At 40.0% G+C, this 18035-nt stretch overlaps 1 protein-coding gene across 1 annotated transcript in view; it reads right to left on the bottom strand.

Annotated features, from left to right (window-relative positions):
- Window positions 1-2894: 2894 nt before the first annotated feature.
- DTD1 (D-aminoacyl-tRNA deacylase 1) overlaps window positions 2895-18035 on the bottom strand; it is a 642381-nt gene continuing 627240 nt past the window's right edge. The window contains exon 5 of the mRNA XM_085611774.1: window positions 2895-3063. Coding sequence (XP_085467900.1) covers window positions 2908-3063 — 156 coding nt within the window. The 3' untranslated portion in view covers window positions 2895-2907. The remainder of the gene's footprint in view (window positions 3064-18035) is intronic.

Here is an 18035-nt window from a genome sequence, read left to right as displayed (position 1 = left end):
TCCCGTTCCCTCGGAAGAGCGACAGAGGCCGCTCCCACCAATCGAGGCACTGCTCACATGCTGGTTACCAGCATGTGAGCAGGCCAGGTTTGGTCGAGGGAGTTTGCTGCGACCCGCACTGCAGACTCTGCAGAAAAGGTTAGAGTGAGAGGAGGACTCCGTCGTCACAATCGGTAAGTGTTTTCTTTTTTTTTTTGTGTGCCCCCTTCCTCAGTAGATGCCAGCCGCCACTCGTGGCCATCAGCTCACAAGTTCGAATCTCAGCAAGGCTCACTCAGCCTTTCAATCGCTTGAAAGTTTTTCTTGGAGTACTAATAACTGGGTAGCACTGACATCCACTCTTCATAGTGCTATATAAAAAGATGAGTTATAGTTTAAAGATTACAACAATGCTAGGTTTGAAATTTCATTTTCAGTGAATGCTGTGAGTGCCTAATAGCGGTACATTTGTAGCACTTTTTCACTAAAACTCATCACTTGACAATATCAGCAGCATTCAAAACAAGTGGCTTGTAGCAACCGCATCCTGAAGTAGTGCTTAATTTGTAAAAGTACCCAAATCTCTGTTCAGAAGCCCGCGGCCGGTGTAAGTAGATGTTGGTGTGCCCTATACGAAGGCTGAATAGTCTTTATGCCACCTCGAGCCTCTGTAATCCACTACCAGACACTCCATTTCCCTTTATCTCGCTCATGCTTTCTTCCTTTGTGACGGGTTTTCCGTCTTTCTCTTCCTCCATCATTGCGCTTTGTTTGATTTTCTCTCTTTTAAATTCGGTAAATGTCTGGTCCAGAAGTGCTCGTCTCTTATAATTAAAGCCTGTGGTTCCCACCAGCTCAAATTGAGCACTGTTCTCAAGTCAGGCGAAATGAAACTGTGGTTCTACTCCATGCAAGGACAACTTCATTCAGCCATAAATAGGCGGATTGGGGAAAATGTGGGTAGAAAGAGTGGTTTATTGAATCACCATTTCTCATCACATTCTCCGCATATCTTCCACTTTAACGCTGCATTTGTTTGGACAACTTTCAGCATCATTCTGACGCCACTGTGGCGATAGTTAGAATTTGGGTAAAATGCAAAAACAAAAAACACATTTGGCCTCAAATTTAAAAATGCAAATTTGGTAAACATAACAGGTGTCAATAGCTATATGAATAATTTAGAGTTGCTATGTAACTATGTAATTTCCTGCAAAATAAGGATTGTATAGGTTTGTATAGCTGTAATTTGTGAGACTGATTGTGTATATGTACATAATCGACCTACTACTTAATTTCAGACTACCTATGTATTGTATAGTTGTTAGTTGTCAGAACTGCAAAGAAGCTGTATGATGATCCACTGTTTCTTTTATTGAGATACCAAAGGTGTGTGGTTCTTTTCCTCTTTCTGTAAAAGTCTCGGACAAACCTTGGGTCTAGAACGCCCTATAAAAAACTGCTAATGAATCAGTAATACAATATATGCCTAGTCATTTAAGTCTCCAGTTGTCTGCTTGAAAGTAGAGATATTTGCGTTCCTGTATTCTAAATTGCTAGATCAGACTCAAAAAGGTTAACTTCTTTTCGCAGAATTATAATTAATAATGTTACCATGAAGTAAAGCTTTCATAGACGGGAAACCATAAAACAGTCGATGATTTTCGCTGATTTTCAGTTCGAGACACTCAGCAATTTATTTTTCAGCATACTTACTTAATATCCGGTAAAAGAGGCATGTAGAACCCTAAATGTCTATAATAACTAGAATTCAGTTGTATTGGAATCGACATTTTTACAAGAGCATGGTCTGACATTTTAATGACACCCTTATCTGTGGTGTGCACTAACGAAGTATACTCGGAAACTAGAAATACTCGTTTCTAGCATTGCTATTTTGCACCCCCAGCACCACCCACCACACTCTAACAACTTGATTCACTTTAAAATGATTAATCTTGATTATGGGCTCAGCAAAAACCACACTGGCCTGTACTGGAGGTCTAAATAATTCCTTACATCTATACCTATAGTGAGACATATCTGCCTTCAGGGTCTAACAGATCCATAATATAATCTCTCTTTAAGTAAAATAGAAATGCAGGCATTCAAATATTTCCTATAACAACATGCATTAGCAAAACAATTCAAGTCAATGGGGTAACCAACTGTCTCCTGTAACATCACAACGTCAGCATTTTATTCAACATGCTAGATATTTAACAGAAGTAATGAGGCCTTTAATATACCAGTGCACTACTTTAATGGGGCAATGAGATCAACATAAAGTTGACATAGATATACTGAAATACGTACACCAAGTCATAAATGGTTCAACTGCCACAAATATTTAACAATATACCATGTTGTATGGGGCAAGTGGAACGAAAACATGTGAATGCTAGGTACTCCAGTCGGGAGACAGGATTGAACGATATGGGGCTGCAGGTGCGAGGTTGATGGGGCTGCTGGGGAACGACACAGTATGGAGATTAACTCCTGGGACTTTCTGATAACACCTGTAAAGTTGTTATGTTATGTGCAAGACTGTATATCCTGATGCGAATAATCATGGCTGTAATGTGTCTGCGTTGTTATGGTTGTAGTGCAAGACTTTATATCCTGATGTGAATAATCATGGCTGTAATGTGTCTTTTTTATTTAATTTCATATTAAATTAAAATGATTTGTTAAAAAGAAAAAAAAGAATATACCATGTTTCTTGGATTCATTGCTTTGTCTTTTCAGAACCAACAAGTTCCCTCTATATTTCTGTGTGAGTCATAAAATTACAGCCTATGACATTGTTCCTACCTTCTTAATGCACTTGAAAAAAGACTCTTTCAAAATTATAATAAAATGAGTATGCCCAGGTCTGAATAGTGTTAGGCATTGCAAGTGACCAGCAGTAATACCTGAGGGAGTTCCTTAGGGTTCTCTTTCAGATGATACATCCCCATCCGCTCCACTGCTGGCACTGGGGTCATCCTTGCTCCTTGGGACGCTTCTCTCTTTGGCTGATTCTGAGGGCCCCTTGGCTCTGGTCTTTTCCTTTCTCTGCTGCTGTTTTTCAAGTTTAGCGAGCTGATAAAGACAAAAAGTCTACCTCAGATCATTCTTGAAGAGCATAAAAGGAACACAGGTTCAGATGGGACACAAGTCATTTATGATCTGAGCTGTGAAAACAATTCTATTGGACAACTTAAAGAAAAAGTGTATCATTGTAGTCAACATTGCTCCCATAGTCCAGATACTTGGTTCATAAGAAGAGAAGGGGAAATCTCTATAAAAGAAAATGCGATTCTTAAGAAAATCCTATTGACCTATCTGTGACGTTTGCTTCAATTTGGTATTGCCATTGTGAATAAAAGATTATCACATCTTCGATAATACGAGGTCAAAACTACAAATGCTAGTTCATAGTGCAAAACACACTTGTAATTCCAGCCCATAGCTATGCAACTCTTACGGTCATATCCTAGCAAAACAGAAACAAACTGCCATTATTCAATGACAGGTAGGATTGCAACATTTGGAAACCAAACCACAAGGTTGTATACTAAAGTGCCTTTGGTAGTGATAATTCAACTCTCATTTGTTACTTAAAATGACTCTCAGCTATTGCCAACAATTGGTATAGTGTGGCTTTCAATATAGCCCTATCGGAAATGTTTTTCTGTGTTATTTATATCTATGTTTCATACAAATACAAGGAAAGGAAGATTGCATATTTGGTTTATCACTTAGAACTATTTAACGAGTGTCTGAAATGTACAGTCAGATGATTCAGGCTGGTCTGTTCAATTTTGAGTTTTGTCTAAGTCAGGAAAATGATCAATATATTCCCCAAACCTAATTCAGGAGAGTTAGACCTATCAGCTCTAGGGTGGTTCTCCCCGATACCTTTTGCCTTCCTTTTTCTTATTCTGAACTCGTTTTTGTTGGCCTTAGGACTCTGTGCACTTACCACTGCTAACCAGTGCTAAAGTGCATGTGCTCTCTCCTCTGAACATGATAATACTGGCTCATACCCAATTGACATATTTAATTTACTTATAAGTTGCTGGTAAGGTGGTACTATATTTGCCCAGGGCCTGTAAATTAAATGCTGCAAGTGGGCCTGCAGCACTGACTGTGTCACCCATTTAAGAAGTCCTTTAAACAAGTCTCAGGCCTGCCAATGAAGAGCCTGTGTGTGCAGTTTGAAGTGCGATTTCGATCTGACAAAATTAACCTTTTGTCTGACCCAAACCTTACTTTCTAATACATGAATGTCACCCCTAGGGTAGGTCCTGGACAGCCCAGAGGGCAGGGTGCAATATATTTAAAACGCTGGACATGTACTTTTAAGTTTTACCTAGTAGTGAAAAACTCTTAAATTCATTTTTCACTATTGCACGGCCTAGCTCTCCCATAGTATAACATGGGGATTACCTTATTACATTTTAAAAGTGTAAGTTCCAAATGGGAAGAGATGCTGGTTGTGTCTCCGGAATCCAAATTTAAAATCCAAACTTTTGGGGCAGTCGGATTTGAAATGACAATTCTGAAAATGGCCCTTTTAGAAAGTTATGATATGTTAACTAAGAGTGCACCCAAGGGACATATTTGCAAAAATACACTTATCTGATTTTTTCAAATTCAATATGTCAAATAATCACATAAAAATTTAAATTCACAGTTATTTAAAAGTCAATCCAAAAAGAAGGAAAGTATTACTTAAAGAAGAAGAACTTTTCAAAAAGGAATAATTTTTTCAAAAGCACGTGACGATTGATATTTTGTATTCAAAAAAATGTTATATATACAAAGGGGTCAACAACAAAAAACAATCTCAGACAACACATTAACAGCAGTTATAAATACATTTTACAAATCTTGTGGGGCCATAAGTAAATGTGTTATCCTATACACTGTATTTGAAACTGTCTGGCACAGTAGAACAAACTTACAAATAGTACATTTGTTAATAGCTTTTCAAAGGAAATTGGACATTGTGTCGACGTTTCCGTCTCTGTAGCTGTAAGCTAATGAACCATCTTCAGGACTATAGATTTTTGAAGAGGATGGTAAGACCCCTCTTAATAGTCTCAGAATGGGCAGATGAGCTGGGAAGAATTGCTCCAAAGGAGTCAACTGTTCGTGAAGTCAAAGGGAATTGTGGAGTCCTTTGTGTCAGAGATTACAGGGACAGAACCGTTATTTGAGCATTAAAGAAAATGGCTCATAAGAAGGCGGTCAAAATGAATTAGACGTGGTCGTGTATTTCTCGTGGCGTTCAAACAGAGATAGACATTTAGAAAGTTGCTATTTTCTTGCCTTAGCAATTTGGTGCCTGCAGCCTGTCTCTGGTCACATGACTGGGTGTAGTTGACAGTTGGGCTTTGTGTAGTCCTACTAGACGGACACACACAATGTGATCTTAGATGTGCCTGAATGGGGCAATCAACGGCAGGATTGGAGGGAGGAGCTGGGTCTATGCTCACTTACACCTGAATAGGATGTGTCCTGCCTACACATAAAAGGTTGCATACTTCCTGTAGTTAGTATGGAGTCAGGGTAAGGAAGGCAGATCATCTGTGCACTTCAAAGGTGTGCCAGAAGCTTCTCCCCACTTCAAAGGCGCAACTGTGTATAAAAGATCGACCTCGGACACTACCACTTCACTACACTTCTGGACCTGTAGATACTCTGCCAGGAAGAAGGACTGCTGTGAAGGACTGCCACTCTGCTGAAATGCTGCTCTGAAGAAACTACTGCCTTGCTGTACTGACCTGCTGCCTTTTTGCCTGGGTGAGAAGGACTGGACCTACATATCTTGAATACAGAGTGACTACAAGGGCTTGTTTGCTGGCCTCCTGATCTGAAGTCTCAGAGACATAACAGGCTTCCAACCACCATGCACCTGGAGGATGCCATCTGTGAGTCTACCCTTCCAAGTGGTGCCACCCCAGTCCTGGACCTTTGGAAGTAGACCTATGGTGCTTGTCAGCGAAACCTATGCATCATCTCTGCTAAGCGGCTCATTCCTAAGCAGAATTGACGTATCTCTGCAGTTGCGTGAATTTTACTCGTCGCTAAGACCCACATCGCCTCCACAGTCCTCGGAACTGTTGCATCGCCTAAAGGACTGGCGCATCCACAGTCCAGTTCCTTGCATCTCTCTACAATGGCAGCCTCGACGATGACGCTGGACTCCGCATCGCAGCCTCGTATCCCCGATGCCAGATTTCACATCACAAGCCCCGTGTATGTGATCCTCGACAATGACTCAACAGGACCTCGCACCGTAGTCTTGTCGCATCTCGGAATCAACGCATCGTTTCAGCTGCGTGGCACATCTCTGACTTGGATCCACACAATGCTCCACAATCAGGATTGAAAGTGCTCTGTGCAGTGGGCCTAACTTGGTCACTGTAGCCGCTTGCACTCCATTGAAATTGGCCTGAAATTGTGACTTTGTCCCAGTCCGGCACGACCAGATATTGCTAGTTGGCGCTTTGTGCTTTTTGGCACTATTCTCACTAAAACTTTACGATTCATGATCTCTCGGTCTACTTATTTTATTTTTGTCATTTTAGTCTAGTTTTTTAATTAAAAATAACTCTATTGTTCTAAATCTGTTGAAGGCTCCTATTGTGGTGTTTTTTTAACAGTGTTACTGTTTGAAGTGTCGCACAAATACTTTTTACATTGCCGTTAAATTAAGCCTGACTGCTCCGTGCCAAGCACAGGTTAATTTGGGGTTGGTTTGTGCCTTCCCCTGACAAGGATTGTGCTTGCTGCTTGACCAGGGCTTACACTCCAGTCAACCAACAGGCCAATTTCTTACAAGGAATTTGTTTCTTAACACTATTAGAACAATTTTAACTTGATTTGTATATTTGATTGATCAGAAACGTTCTGCATCCCGGTGCAGTTGTCAAAGATATTAAAATCTTCTAAATCATACCTTTGGAAATAACATTTTTGCATCTCAACGTCAATAAATGATTTTACATCAATTTCTAAAAACTCAGGGAAACAACTGCATGAGGAAAAGGTATACTCAAATATCTAGAACTCATATGATAACTGTGAGTCTCATTATAATGTCGGACGGACTTACATCCGCCTGACACCGTAGTGGTCTGGAACCGCCCGAACTTAGATCAGCGGTTCTGACCTCAGTATTATTTTACTATGACAGCTTGTACCACAGGCGGAAAAGGCCAGCAGCACAAGCTTCAATAGTAAAATGGATGTTTGGAAACATCCCTGCACCGTGTGGCAGGCCCCATGAGGAGCCTGCCACACGGTGCAGGGATGTTTAGGGGGCCACCATTGGTGCCCCCCATGCTCCATAACAGAGGGCCAGGGGGAAGGGGGGCCCTGTTGGGGCCCCCCAAAATCACTTTCTGACAGCCTTTCCATGACAGAAAGGCCGACATGGAAAGGCTGTTGGAAACCGATATTGTAATCCTGACGGCTGAGTCGAGGCTGGCTCCGCCGCCATTCGTGGGATTACAATTCAGTTCCTCTTCCGAAGAGGAGCGGAATCCCCCCATGGGTGTCCCTCCGACCACCGTCATCGTAATACGGCGGTCGAAGGAAAACCCTTGATGCCGGACAGAAAGCCTGCGACAGACTGTTGAAGGCTTTCCGCCCGACATCGAAATCAGGCCCTGTGTCATTTTCGGTGTGTTTCTGCCTGAAATAAAATATTTTTTTTTTTTTTAAAACACAGATATAACGGGCAAACGTTTGTTTCCAAAAGAGTCCTTGTACATGTCTCCATAAACAAATATTTCAGGACCTCTTGTTTAAATTTTAATGAAAATTACAAACTGTATTTTCCTGCACATTTTTCTTTCAAGCAAAAGCCCACACATCTAATATTACATGTAATTATCACCCCGAAATGTGTAGCATCCATAAGCCCACAACGGAAAATGTAGTTTGCTTTATTTTAATCTAAAAGATTAACATTTGGAAAAAGAAAATGTGAAGAGAAAATAGAACACATGTAAAGGAATACAAAAATGTGTGCATACCTATTTGTGTGTATACTTTGGAGACACACTAAATCCCAAAAGATTTTAACTATAAGTATACATTTAAACCCTCAAAATATTACTAACATCTTTCCACCCCTCAGAGGGTGTTATGGCATAAACTATGTAAATGCAACACATTTTAGAAACGCACATGAATTTTAATTAACTAGTTTATTATCTTCAATTCACCTTTATACATCTGTGTGCTCTAGATGTGCATGGTATATGAGGACTGCTTGGGGTAACAAGAAGTTGCTGCTAAAGGCCCTTGAGATTCATTGAAATGTCTCTGAGGGCAATTTGAGAAATTTCTCAACAGTAAGTGGAAGGCAGTAGACTCCTGGTGGATGGCGGAGGCGTTCTAGAAACCAGTACAGAGGGTCCCAAGGGCTGGATGCTCTTCAAAGTAGCTCTGTGGGATATCATTGGAGGAGTGGGGGATGGTAGAGATCCTGGCACTAGGCCCCTGCAGCAAGCATCCATCGTTCCCTTTACTCCCAAATATGGTTAGCAACAACAGGGGAATTTAGGTCGTGCCCTGCCATCTGTCACATAATGCCCCTGACCTCTACCCGCAATGCTATTTATTTCATTTAGCTTTTTTAATGAAAAAACAATGTATGTGTCTTCATGAACACTAGCTGTGCACAAGTCGGCTTTCTCTGCCTCTCTAAGCTCCAGATGACAGGAGGAGGATGCTTAACATGAGTTCGATCCCAACGTCCAATGTGCTGTTAGAAGCATTTTGTCATAGGTAGCCTTTATACCGGGAATGACATACAGAACTCCAGTACCAGAATTTTAAAGATACATTTTGTCCCGCTAATGTCCAATTGGATACTACTTTTTGTACATGTGAGTTTTTAAGCCAGATGGTAAACTTTCCACCAGCACAAACCTGGTCCCTGTATCTGAACAGCGATGCATGGTAGTCAGGCTTAACTTCTGACTTTGACCTGGTGTAGCAAAATCAGATAAAAGCAGTTGTCATGTTGAGCTTTTTGGCACTATTTTTTATTTAAACTTTAAAAATTAATATCTCCTGTTTGGTATGTTTCTTGTGTTGTGTTTTCACTTTATTGCTGTTTTAATGCTGCATACATACTTTTACACATTGCCTCCATGTTAAGCCTGACTGTATTGTGGCAAGCTACTGGAGGGTTAACCACAGGTTTATTTAGTGACCTTGGTGGTTCACCCTGATAAGGTCTGTGATTATTATTTGAGGAGGATTCTCACCACCCTCAACTAATACTCCATTTTCTTTCACAATGAATAGAAATGTCTGTATGTTTCTATGTCTATTTACAAAGTGTTATGGCATAAACATTTTGGAAACATACATGAATTTTAATCTGTTTATTTTCTATCTATAAACAAATATTTATAAATCAAACATAACACAATTGTTTTCAATATATGCATTTATATCTTTGTATATATGTTGTATGCATATAAACACCTCTATGAAGATAACGAAATAAGCTTGTTGTATGTTGATAGCATGTGCAGATGAGTTGTCTGTATGGGGCCTGCGCTTCTTTTTCTAATAATGCATATATGTCTTATTATGAATATGTGATCATAGGGAATGTAGCTGTTAAGGTATTACAATACATTTTTTGATATTATAAATAGAAATACAATAATAAATAAGTAAATAGAGCCCATGTAAAATTACGCACAAAACACATTTCTATGTTTGACCATTTAAATATTATTACACATATAGGTGTAGATATATAGGGATCAATTCATTGTACAGAAATGTTAATAAGTGTAATACATATATGTGTGTGTTTGAATACATCTAAATAAGTGTATATATATTTGGATTTGTGGGGTTGTCTGAATAAATATATATATCACCAAACAATTTTGCCCCAAGGCACAAGACGCACTCCTCAGCAGGTACGATGTTTATTTTATTTTAGCAGTGACGGCATGACGGTATGACTCTAAATATTTATTTTTGATTAGCCAGGGTGCGGGGACTAATAATAAAAAGACAATCCTGCTCAACCTCTGCCCATACCTGCTCTGTGACTCACCCCAAACCTCTCAGACTACAAAGGAATCCTTAACACCATTCCAAAGTCTTCCCGGCTCTATCCAATCGATTCACCTAACAGGCACATATGTCCACAATTCACTCCTTCCCTTTACTAATCCACTTCAAGTAGTCCACCCCTTTCAAAGCAATTACAGTAAATGCATGAGATCTCCATGAGCACTAACCTAACACACTTACCAGAACTAATCTACATGGAAGAAAAAAAACATACTTATTACAATTACTTCCTTCTTACCTAAAACATTGCTTCAAAGTGCTTCAATGCCTTGTTAAGGGTAGTATGTGCTATGTAAATACAATTTACAATTAATGCCATTCATATGTCATGGGTGGCCAATATATCACAAATTACCTGCAGTATGTCAGGGCTAGAAATTTCTCATGGTTGCCCACGTCTTCAACCAATACTGCTCTTTACTACAAAGCCTCGTTCCTCCCTCAACTCCACCACTATGCACTCTCCTTAGCCCTGCCATCCCAATTCATTAGCCACCCACTCATCTGCCAATCAGCACCATCTATGTGCCTTAGAATCAAACAATGAACAGAGGAGCAGTCCTAACAAGAAACCAAGAGGGGCGTGGGCAGAAAATATTCTAATTTACTCTGTGCAGCTACTGCAGCTCTGAAACTGATGTATGTTCAGAAGAACCTAAATCTGCATGAGAGTTAGGCACTAGACCTTACACCTTCCTAAGAACAATGGCCATTTTTTGCCTGGATGACTTTGTTGTCACATGCCGTGGCTGACGATAAACGTACAATACAACGCATCCCAGACCACCACATGACACCGGCAGATAAAATACCCTTCCCTATCACAGGGAGGATATAGCTTCTGAGGTGCTATCAACTAGACATACAGCTCCCACTGACAGTATTAATTTCAGCTTCTATACAGCCCCCCCCCCCCAGGATTCTGCAGAACCAAAATGGAAATTTTGTAGCACAAACCTGAATTGTTCGCAGCGTTTTTGTATTTTACCAATATTTCTTGGCCTGTCATAGTTTAAAGACCCCAAATCCTCACTGTCTCCTGCCATTAACTTCCCAGCCATCACCCTTCTTTGCTATTCTTATACTCTTCCACAACTCTCATGCCATCACTTACCTTTGCCATCATTGTTATGTCACCACTCCGTCCTCTGCCATGAACCTCCCTCCCCATTCCTCTGCCATCATCTTCCTTCTCTGCCACCACCCTCATGCTCTTCTGCCATCACCTCACTCTGGTCATTACCCACTCTGTCGTCACTTCTCTATGCCTTCACCCTCACCCTCCTTCTCTGCCATCACCATCTTCTATCACCGTAACTTTTGGATACATTGTAATCATCTAAATGCTGAATCTTTTTGCACATTTTGTGACTTCTCCTACATGCAGTCTGTCTTACACTGTGTGCAATGCATTTTTTAAACTGTGGCAGCCAGTGCTTAATTTGCAAAAGAGTAAGTGCCAAAGATCATTCTTTTGTTCAGAAGCCTGCTGCTGGTATTATCGAAGGTCATGGTGCTGAATTCCAAGGCCACGTACTCCATATTCCCCTCATGCCTCTTAAATCCAGCACTAGACGTCCCCGCCCGTTTACACACACTTACCATTCCAATTCTTACCGTGCGTGGTAAAGGTATGCATGCTAAAGTTATCTGGGTGGTAAACGTTGTGTGGTATTGGCATGCATTGTAGAAACATATATCCTTGGCAGCTTATCTTATACCAAGTGTAGTAAACTGGTTAAACTCATGACTACATACTGACAGAGCTTTCTGTTACAGGCTGGGTCCACATAACACTATAAACAACGCCAAGAACAAAGGAGAGAGCAATTACTCACAAAAAAACAAAGGGGCTAATAAGTACAAAGATGAACACAATAATGGTGATAGTCCCAAGAATGAATCTATTTCAAGAAAATGTCAAGGTACCTGTTATAGATGTGGTGAATATGGTCATACAGCAAATTTTAGGGATTGCATTGGTTGGAGAGCCACTTGCAAAAAGTGCAGAAAAAGAGGTCACATCTCAAAATGTTGTCGTAGTCGGACTTTCAAAAAGAAAGTTCAAGAAATCTCTTGTGATGATGACTGTGAAGTAGAAGAGATTATTATGAGAATTAGTGAGGGAGAAAAAGATGGTCCTTTTGATGTTGTGTTGATTAAGAATGTTCTAGTACAAATGTTGTTCATCACAGGTGCAAAGGTAACTCTAATCCCTAAAATGGTCTATGATGAGTTTTTGTTCAACAAAGTTGTTTTACATAAACCAGACATCAAAGCAAGAGGTTATGGTGGTGAACCTATTAAACTTTCTGGATTTTTTTAATGGTAATATTGCTGTCAAATCCAGCTCAACCACAGGGAAGGCTTACCTTTCTGAAAGAGGTGATTTGTTGGTGAGTTGGTCTCCTCAGAAAGATCTCAGAGTAATACTTAATCCCAACGAAATTCCATCCATAAAACTTAAACAAAATGAATCAACCTGTCCTCAATCTAGTCGTATTTCAACTCTCAATAGTGAACAAAATAATGTACTGCAAACATCCATTTCCTCCTTTGAGAGTGAATTTCCAGAAGTATTTAAGGAACAATTAGGTTGTTTGAAAGGATATTGCCATAAAATAGTGTTGAAGGAAAATTTCTTACCAATTGTTAGCAAAGTTAGAGGTGTTCCCATTAAAGTTAAAGAGAAAATGAAATTTTAACTTGACAAACTTTTAAAGAGTGGTATCATTGCTGAAGTAGAGGCCACGGAGTGGTTAGCCCCTGTTGTTATGGCACTCAAAGACAATGGTGAGTCCAGACTCTGTATCGATTTAGGAGAACTCAATATGTGTGTTGTCATAGATCATTATCACTTGCCCAACATTGCATAAATGTTATCACTGTTGGGAGAAGTGAAATTATTTTCCTCAATAGATTTAGCTTCAGCATACCATCAAATAAAGTTGCATGTTACTTCTCAGCACCTTACAGCATTTGTAACACCCTTTGGCACCTATAAATTCCTGAGGATGCCTTTTGGGCTAATATCTGCTGCAGCAGTCTTCCAGAGTATGATGGAACATGTCTTTAAAGATTGTGATGGGATAAAGATCTATCAAGACGACATACTCATATTTGGAAGAACTGAACAAGAACATGATAGTAGTGTCAGAATGGTATTGAATAAACTCAAAGAAAATGGTTTAAATCTCAAAGCGAAGAAATACACATTCAATATATCCAGCCTCGACTATCCATCCATTCTTTGGTTTAATGCCAGAGCCATTTCTGTCTCTGGCATTAAACCAACGAAAGAACTAGTAGACACCATCAACAACTTGGCCAGTCCCAGCAATAAAGATGAAGTTGTAAACTTTCTTGGGATGTCAGAGTATTATACCAAGTTAATCACCAACTTTGCCAGCAAAACACATAATATGAGTCTTTTACTAAAAAAAGGTGTTGCTTTCACTTGTAATACACAATGTGATGTCGAGTTCAAACTCATTAAGAGACAACTTTCTGAAACCTCCTCTTTGAAGAGCTTTGATCCAAACCGAGATGTAGTTATCATGACGGATGCTAGAGCAACAAGCCTAGGCGCAGTTATGATACAAGAACTTGAAGGAGTGGAAGCAACCATTTTATTTTTATCCAGATGTTTGCGAGGGGCAGAATCTAACTATTCTGTTATAGAAAAAGAAGCCTTAGGAGTAGTCTGGGCGGTGAGGAAACTTCGCAAGTTTTTATGGGGAAACAGTTTTACAATCAAGACGGATCATAAGCCACTAAAAGAAATCTTTGAGAAGAAAGGTTTAGACAACATATCCTCCAGGATACGAAAATGGGTTGTTGCCCTTCAAGAATTCAATTTTCATGTAGAATACGTCCCAGGTTCTAAAAACAATATAGCCAACTGTTGGTCCCGTTTGGTCGCAAAAGAGAACACTGAAGATGAAATAGTAGATGACAGTTTCAGTGAACCTGATGAATATGCTGTCTGCAATGTCAAGGATAGTATAATAAAAGGAGATGTTTGGATCTGTGAGCTGTCAAAAGATGAAACTCTACAGTCAGTCTTAAGTAATATCAAAAACGGTTGGAAAACATGTGATAAAGCAAATGATACGTTATCTGGATTCTATAGAGTAAAAGATGAATTATCTTGCCACAACGACATCTTGTTGAGGGGAACCAGCCTGATCCCCGCCAACTAGCTTAAGGAATCAATTAATTAAATTTGCTGATGAGAGACACCCAGGTATTTCTAAAACTAAGGAAATTTTAAGACCGACAAACAGGTGGCCAGGGATGGACATCTCTGTAGAAAGGTCAGTGAGAGAATGTATTGAATGCAACAAATGTGACAAAGTTCTGAAACCGAGAGTTTAACCCATGACATTGAGAGAACTTCCAAAACTGGGATGGGAAGAAGTTGCTATAGACATTTTGGGTCCCATCAAGCATACCAGCACAGACAAATACAGCATAGTGCTCATTGATATCTATTCTAGATAGCCAGAAGTCAAAATTACCAACTCTGTGGAGACAAGAGAAGTAATAAAATTGCATGAAGATATCTTTGTGAGAGAAGGCTTCACTAACACCTTGTTATCGGATAATGGGGTCCAATTCACGTCAAGAGAAATGGACAATACTTGTCTGATAAAGGGATTATTCACAAAAAGTCTGCCTTATATCACTCTGAGACGAATGGTGTTGTTGAAAGGTTCAACAGGGTACTCAAGGAAACCATTCAACAAGCAGTGTCGTACCACAAATGTTGGCAAACTGAAGTTTTGAACAAAGTTAAAACCTACAGACTTTCTCCACATTCCATGACTGGCAGAACCCCTTTTGAACTGCTTCCCAAAAGAAAGCCGTACACAATGTTAAGTCCCTCATGGATCCTTAACAAATCACCTGAGTTGAAGCATGTTGAAAATGACCAGGAGAAATTTAAAAAAGAGATGAAAAGAATGTCTGAAAACAAAAGGTATTTTGACGCAAGGAAAGCAGTAAAAGAGATATTAATTAGAGTAGGTGACTTAGTTAGCATAAAAAACCCTCGCAAAGTAGCAACAACCCTGGGATCCAAGTATCTATTGCCTATGAGAGTAATCAAAGTTTTTAAAAATGCTGTCAGAACTGAAGATCACAGGGTATGGATTTTAAATAGAGTTGCCAAGCTCTCTCAGCATTTCTCTGACAATTTCAAAGAGAGTGATGGTGAGGAATCTTTACCTGTAAAGGTCCATGGCAAGGCAAGAAGCATGAGACAACATACTAAACCAAAGTACTTACAAGACTATGTTTTACAATAAGTGTTACTTCTAGTGTGACAAGGTTTGCTAATATGCTATACCTTAAGTCATTGAACTTGAAGACTATGTTTTACAATAAGTGTTACTTCTACTGTGACAAAGATTGCAATTTTATTCTTGTAGTAGTGGTTTTTTTTGGTTCTTTTGTTTTGTTATAAGGAGGAATATGTGTAATATGCTATTCTTTAAGCCATTGTACTTCAAGCCATTGTAAGTATTTATGTGGAATGCTGAACTCATTATATTCTAAATGACATAGTGGTGTTCTGAAGACTGCTTCTTGAGAATGCTATTATTCAAGAGAAATCAGTTGGATGGACTACAGCTGAGTTGGCAGGCTGAGGTGTATTGGATCTACCTTAATAAATAATTCTGGATTAACTCTACTGGATTGGATTTATCTTTACACATGTGTCGCTATTCCTCAGTGTAGTTTAAATGACTGACCCTCTTGCTATACGCAGAGAAGTCTGAAGTGATTCCATCAACCAACTGAACAAAGATTTCCCACAGATAAGGTTAACTTGTGGTTTTTTGTGCCATGTAAGGTGTGTGCTTACATTTATACAGCTAGTTGCATGTGAAAGGACAACTAATTAGTTATATAATATAGTATTCTTTGCGCTACATATGTTGCTCTGATACCACACTCACTTATCCCTCTTCCATTGTTCTCAGACTCAGTTGGCATACTTTTTTATGCTCTTTCTTCACCACTTTTCCCAAGCCGAGAAACTGCTCATGACTGAAAACAGACATTTATTTTATCTGCATCATACCCCAGCTAGTCATCAAGATGTGCTGCACAGATAAGTAGAGACGGTCCCAGGTCCTCCTGAAAAAAAGGGATGGTGGAAGGAGGGATTGAATTCACGTCTCGCTATAAGCCTACATGCCAACATTTAAGAAGAGGAAAGAGGGAGATTTTCTAATAATAATTGGGAGAATGTATTTCTCCCATTGACTTCTAATGTGGCCTGGATCTGGTCTATTGTCATGTATGGGACGAGATGTAAATGTACATTTTTTTTCCTTACCCGTCAGGAGCACTGAGAACACACTATGGCAGGCAGAGAGAATGTGACAAAATGTTGGGCTCTGCCTTGCAGAAGAAGATCCCTGGCAGTGCATACTCCAAGTAATACAAGACCGGTCCCTGTCTGAAGCCCATTGAGGAATCAAGTTTTTGCATACAGGAAACGAGAGTCAAGAGGCTAGTCTTGAAATTGGTAGTCTCCTGCCTGAATCAGGAGGGTTGGCATGTATGGCTATAGGGCCTGAACACATATCTGGAAGGAGGGCCAAGCCATGCTATGAAGCAGAAGCGTGAATATTGCTCATGACATCCTTCTGCTGCAAGGAGCTTAAACAAAATCTTTGGCTTACATTGAGGAGACAGTCATTCATCAATTAAAAAAATGGCACAGCAATAAAAAGAAAGCTGTTCGGAAGATTACTTTTTTTTGCAGCCAGTATGACAAAAATCATGGGCATTGCTCTCCATCAATGATTCAGCAGGAAAATAGCGATTTGTGAACTTGTTAAAAGCTGGAGGCTCTGTCTATATCATAAGTAAACATGGCATACTCCACGGAGTCCACAATTAGGTCAGAGTTGAGGCCCGGCTATGCAGTGGCGTAACAAAACTTCTTGAGGGGTCCCCCTGCAAGGTACATGGAGGGGCCCCCCTCCAGACTCAATCAGGAGCTCTTATTATTATTATTATTTTTTTAACAGAGATTTATATAGTGGGAACTTGACCCGAATCGGGTATCAGAGCGCTTTACATAGCACCAGTTGCATTACACGAGGACCCATTCAATTTTGTTAGGCACAGGGAGATTAAGTGATTTGCTGAGAATCACAGGATGTTCAGCGTCATTGCCGAGACTCGAACCCAGTTCCCCAGATTCGAGGTCGACCGTCCTAGCTGTTAGGCCAACTCCTCTACCAAGATCAGGGTATTATGCTGAAGGGGCCACCTAGAGCTCTGGCCCGCCCCCGCACTGCGGGACTGTGGGGGCCTATGTTCTGCCACTGCACCTTTGGCAACAGCCCAAAGTGGAACTCGGAAAGTCCCATGACCGCAAGAACATCTGCATAATCTGCCTACCTGCCACTGCACATGGCGAGTGCACAAGTGATGCCATTCATACTTTTTACAAACCCCTCCTCTGCCAGCTCTGCAGACTAGTGCAGTCAAGCATGCACATATACATTGTGATCCACAATTAAAGAGAATGGTGAGGCGAAGTAGTAGCATGGGATTAAGTGAGCTGTGCATTCACTCTTGGTTTGAGGAGTAATCTCACAAGGAAAAGCTGCTATTTATAAGTGTGCGAAAAATAGTTTGCTCACCTTTTGCAAAAAAGCTATCATTCATATACATTCTTCAAAAAGAAGTAAAATACAATATGGTGCAACTTTATTTTCACAGGGACCTGGATAACCTACAGAGTAACAGCAATTATGGTTACTTCAAATGTTGATTTAACAACTCCTAGGAAATTCAAGACTATATTTCTAAATAAATCACATTATTATAAAGGAATGCACAACATGAACCCACAATCTAGGAAAATCAGTAACTAAAGCATTTGAGCAAACTTTTTACTGGAAAATGCAGGCAGCAAATACAGA

Source organism: Triturus cristatus, chromosome 6 (assembly GCF_964204655.1).
Source record: "Triturus cristatus chromosome 6, aTriCri1.1, whole genome shotgun sequence".
In the NCBI taxonomy this organism is placed as follows: Eukaryota; Metazoa; Chordata; class Amphibia; order Caudata; family Salamandridae; genus Triturus; species Triturus cristatus.
This window is presented reverse-complemented; position numbering and strand designations above follow the sequence as displayed.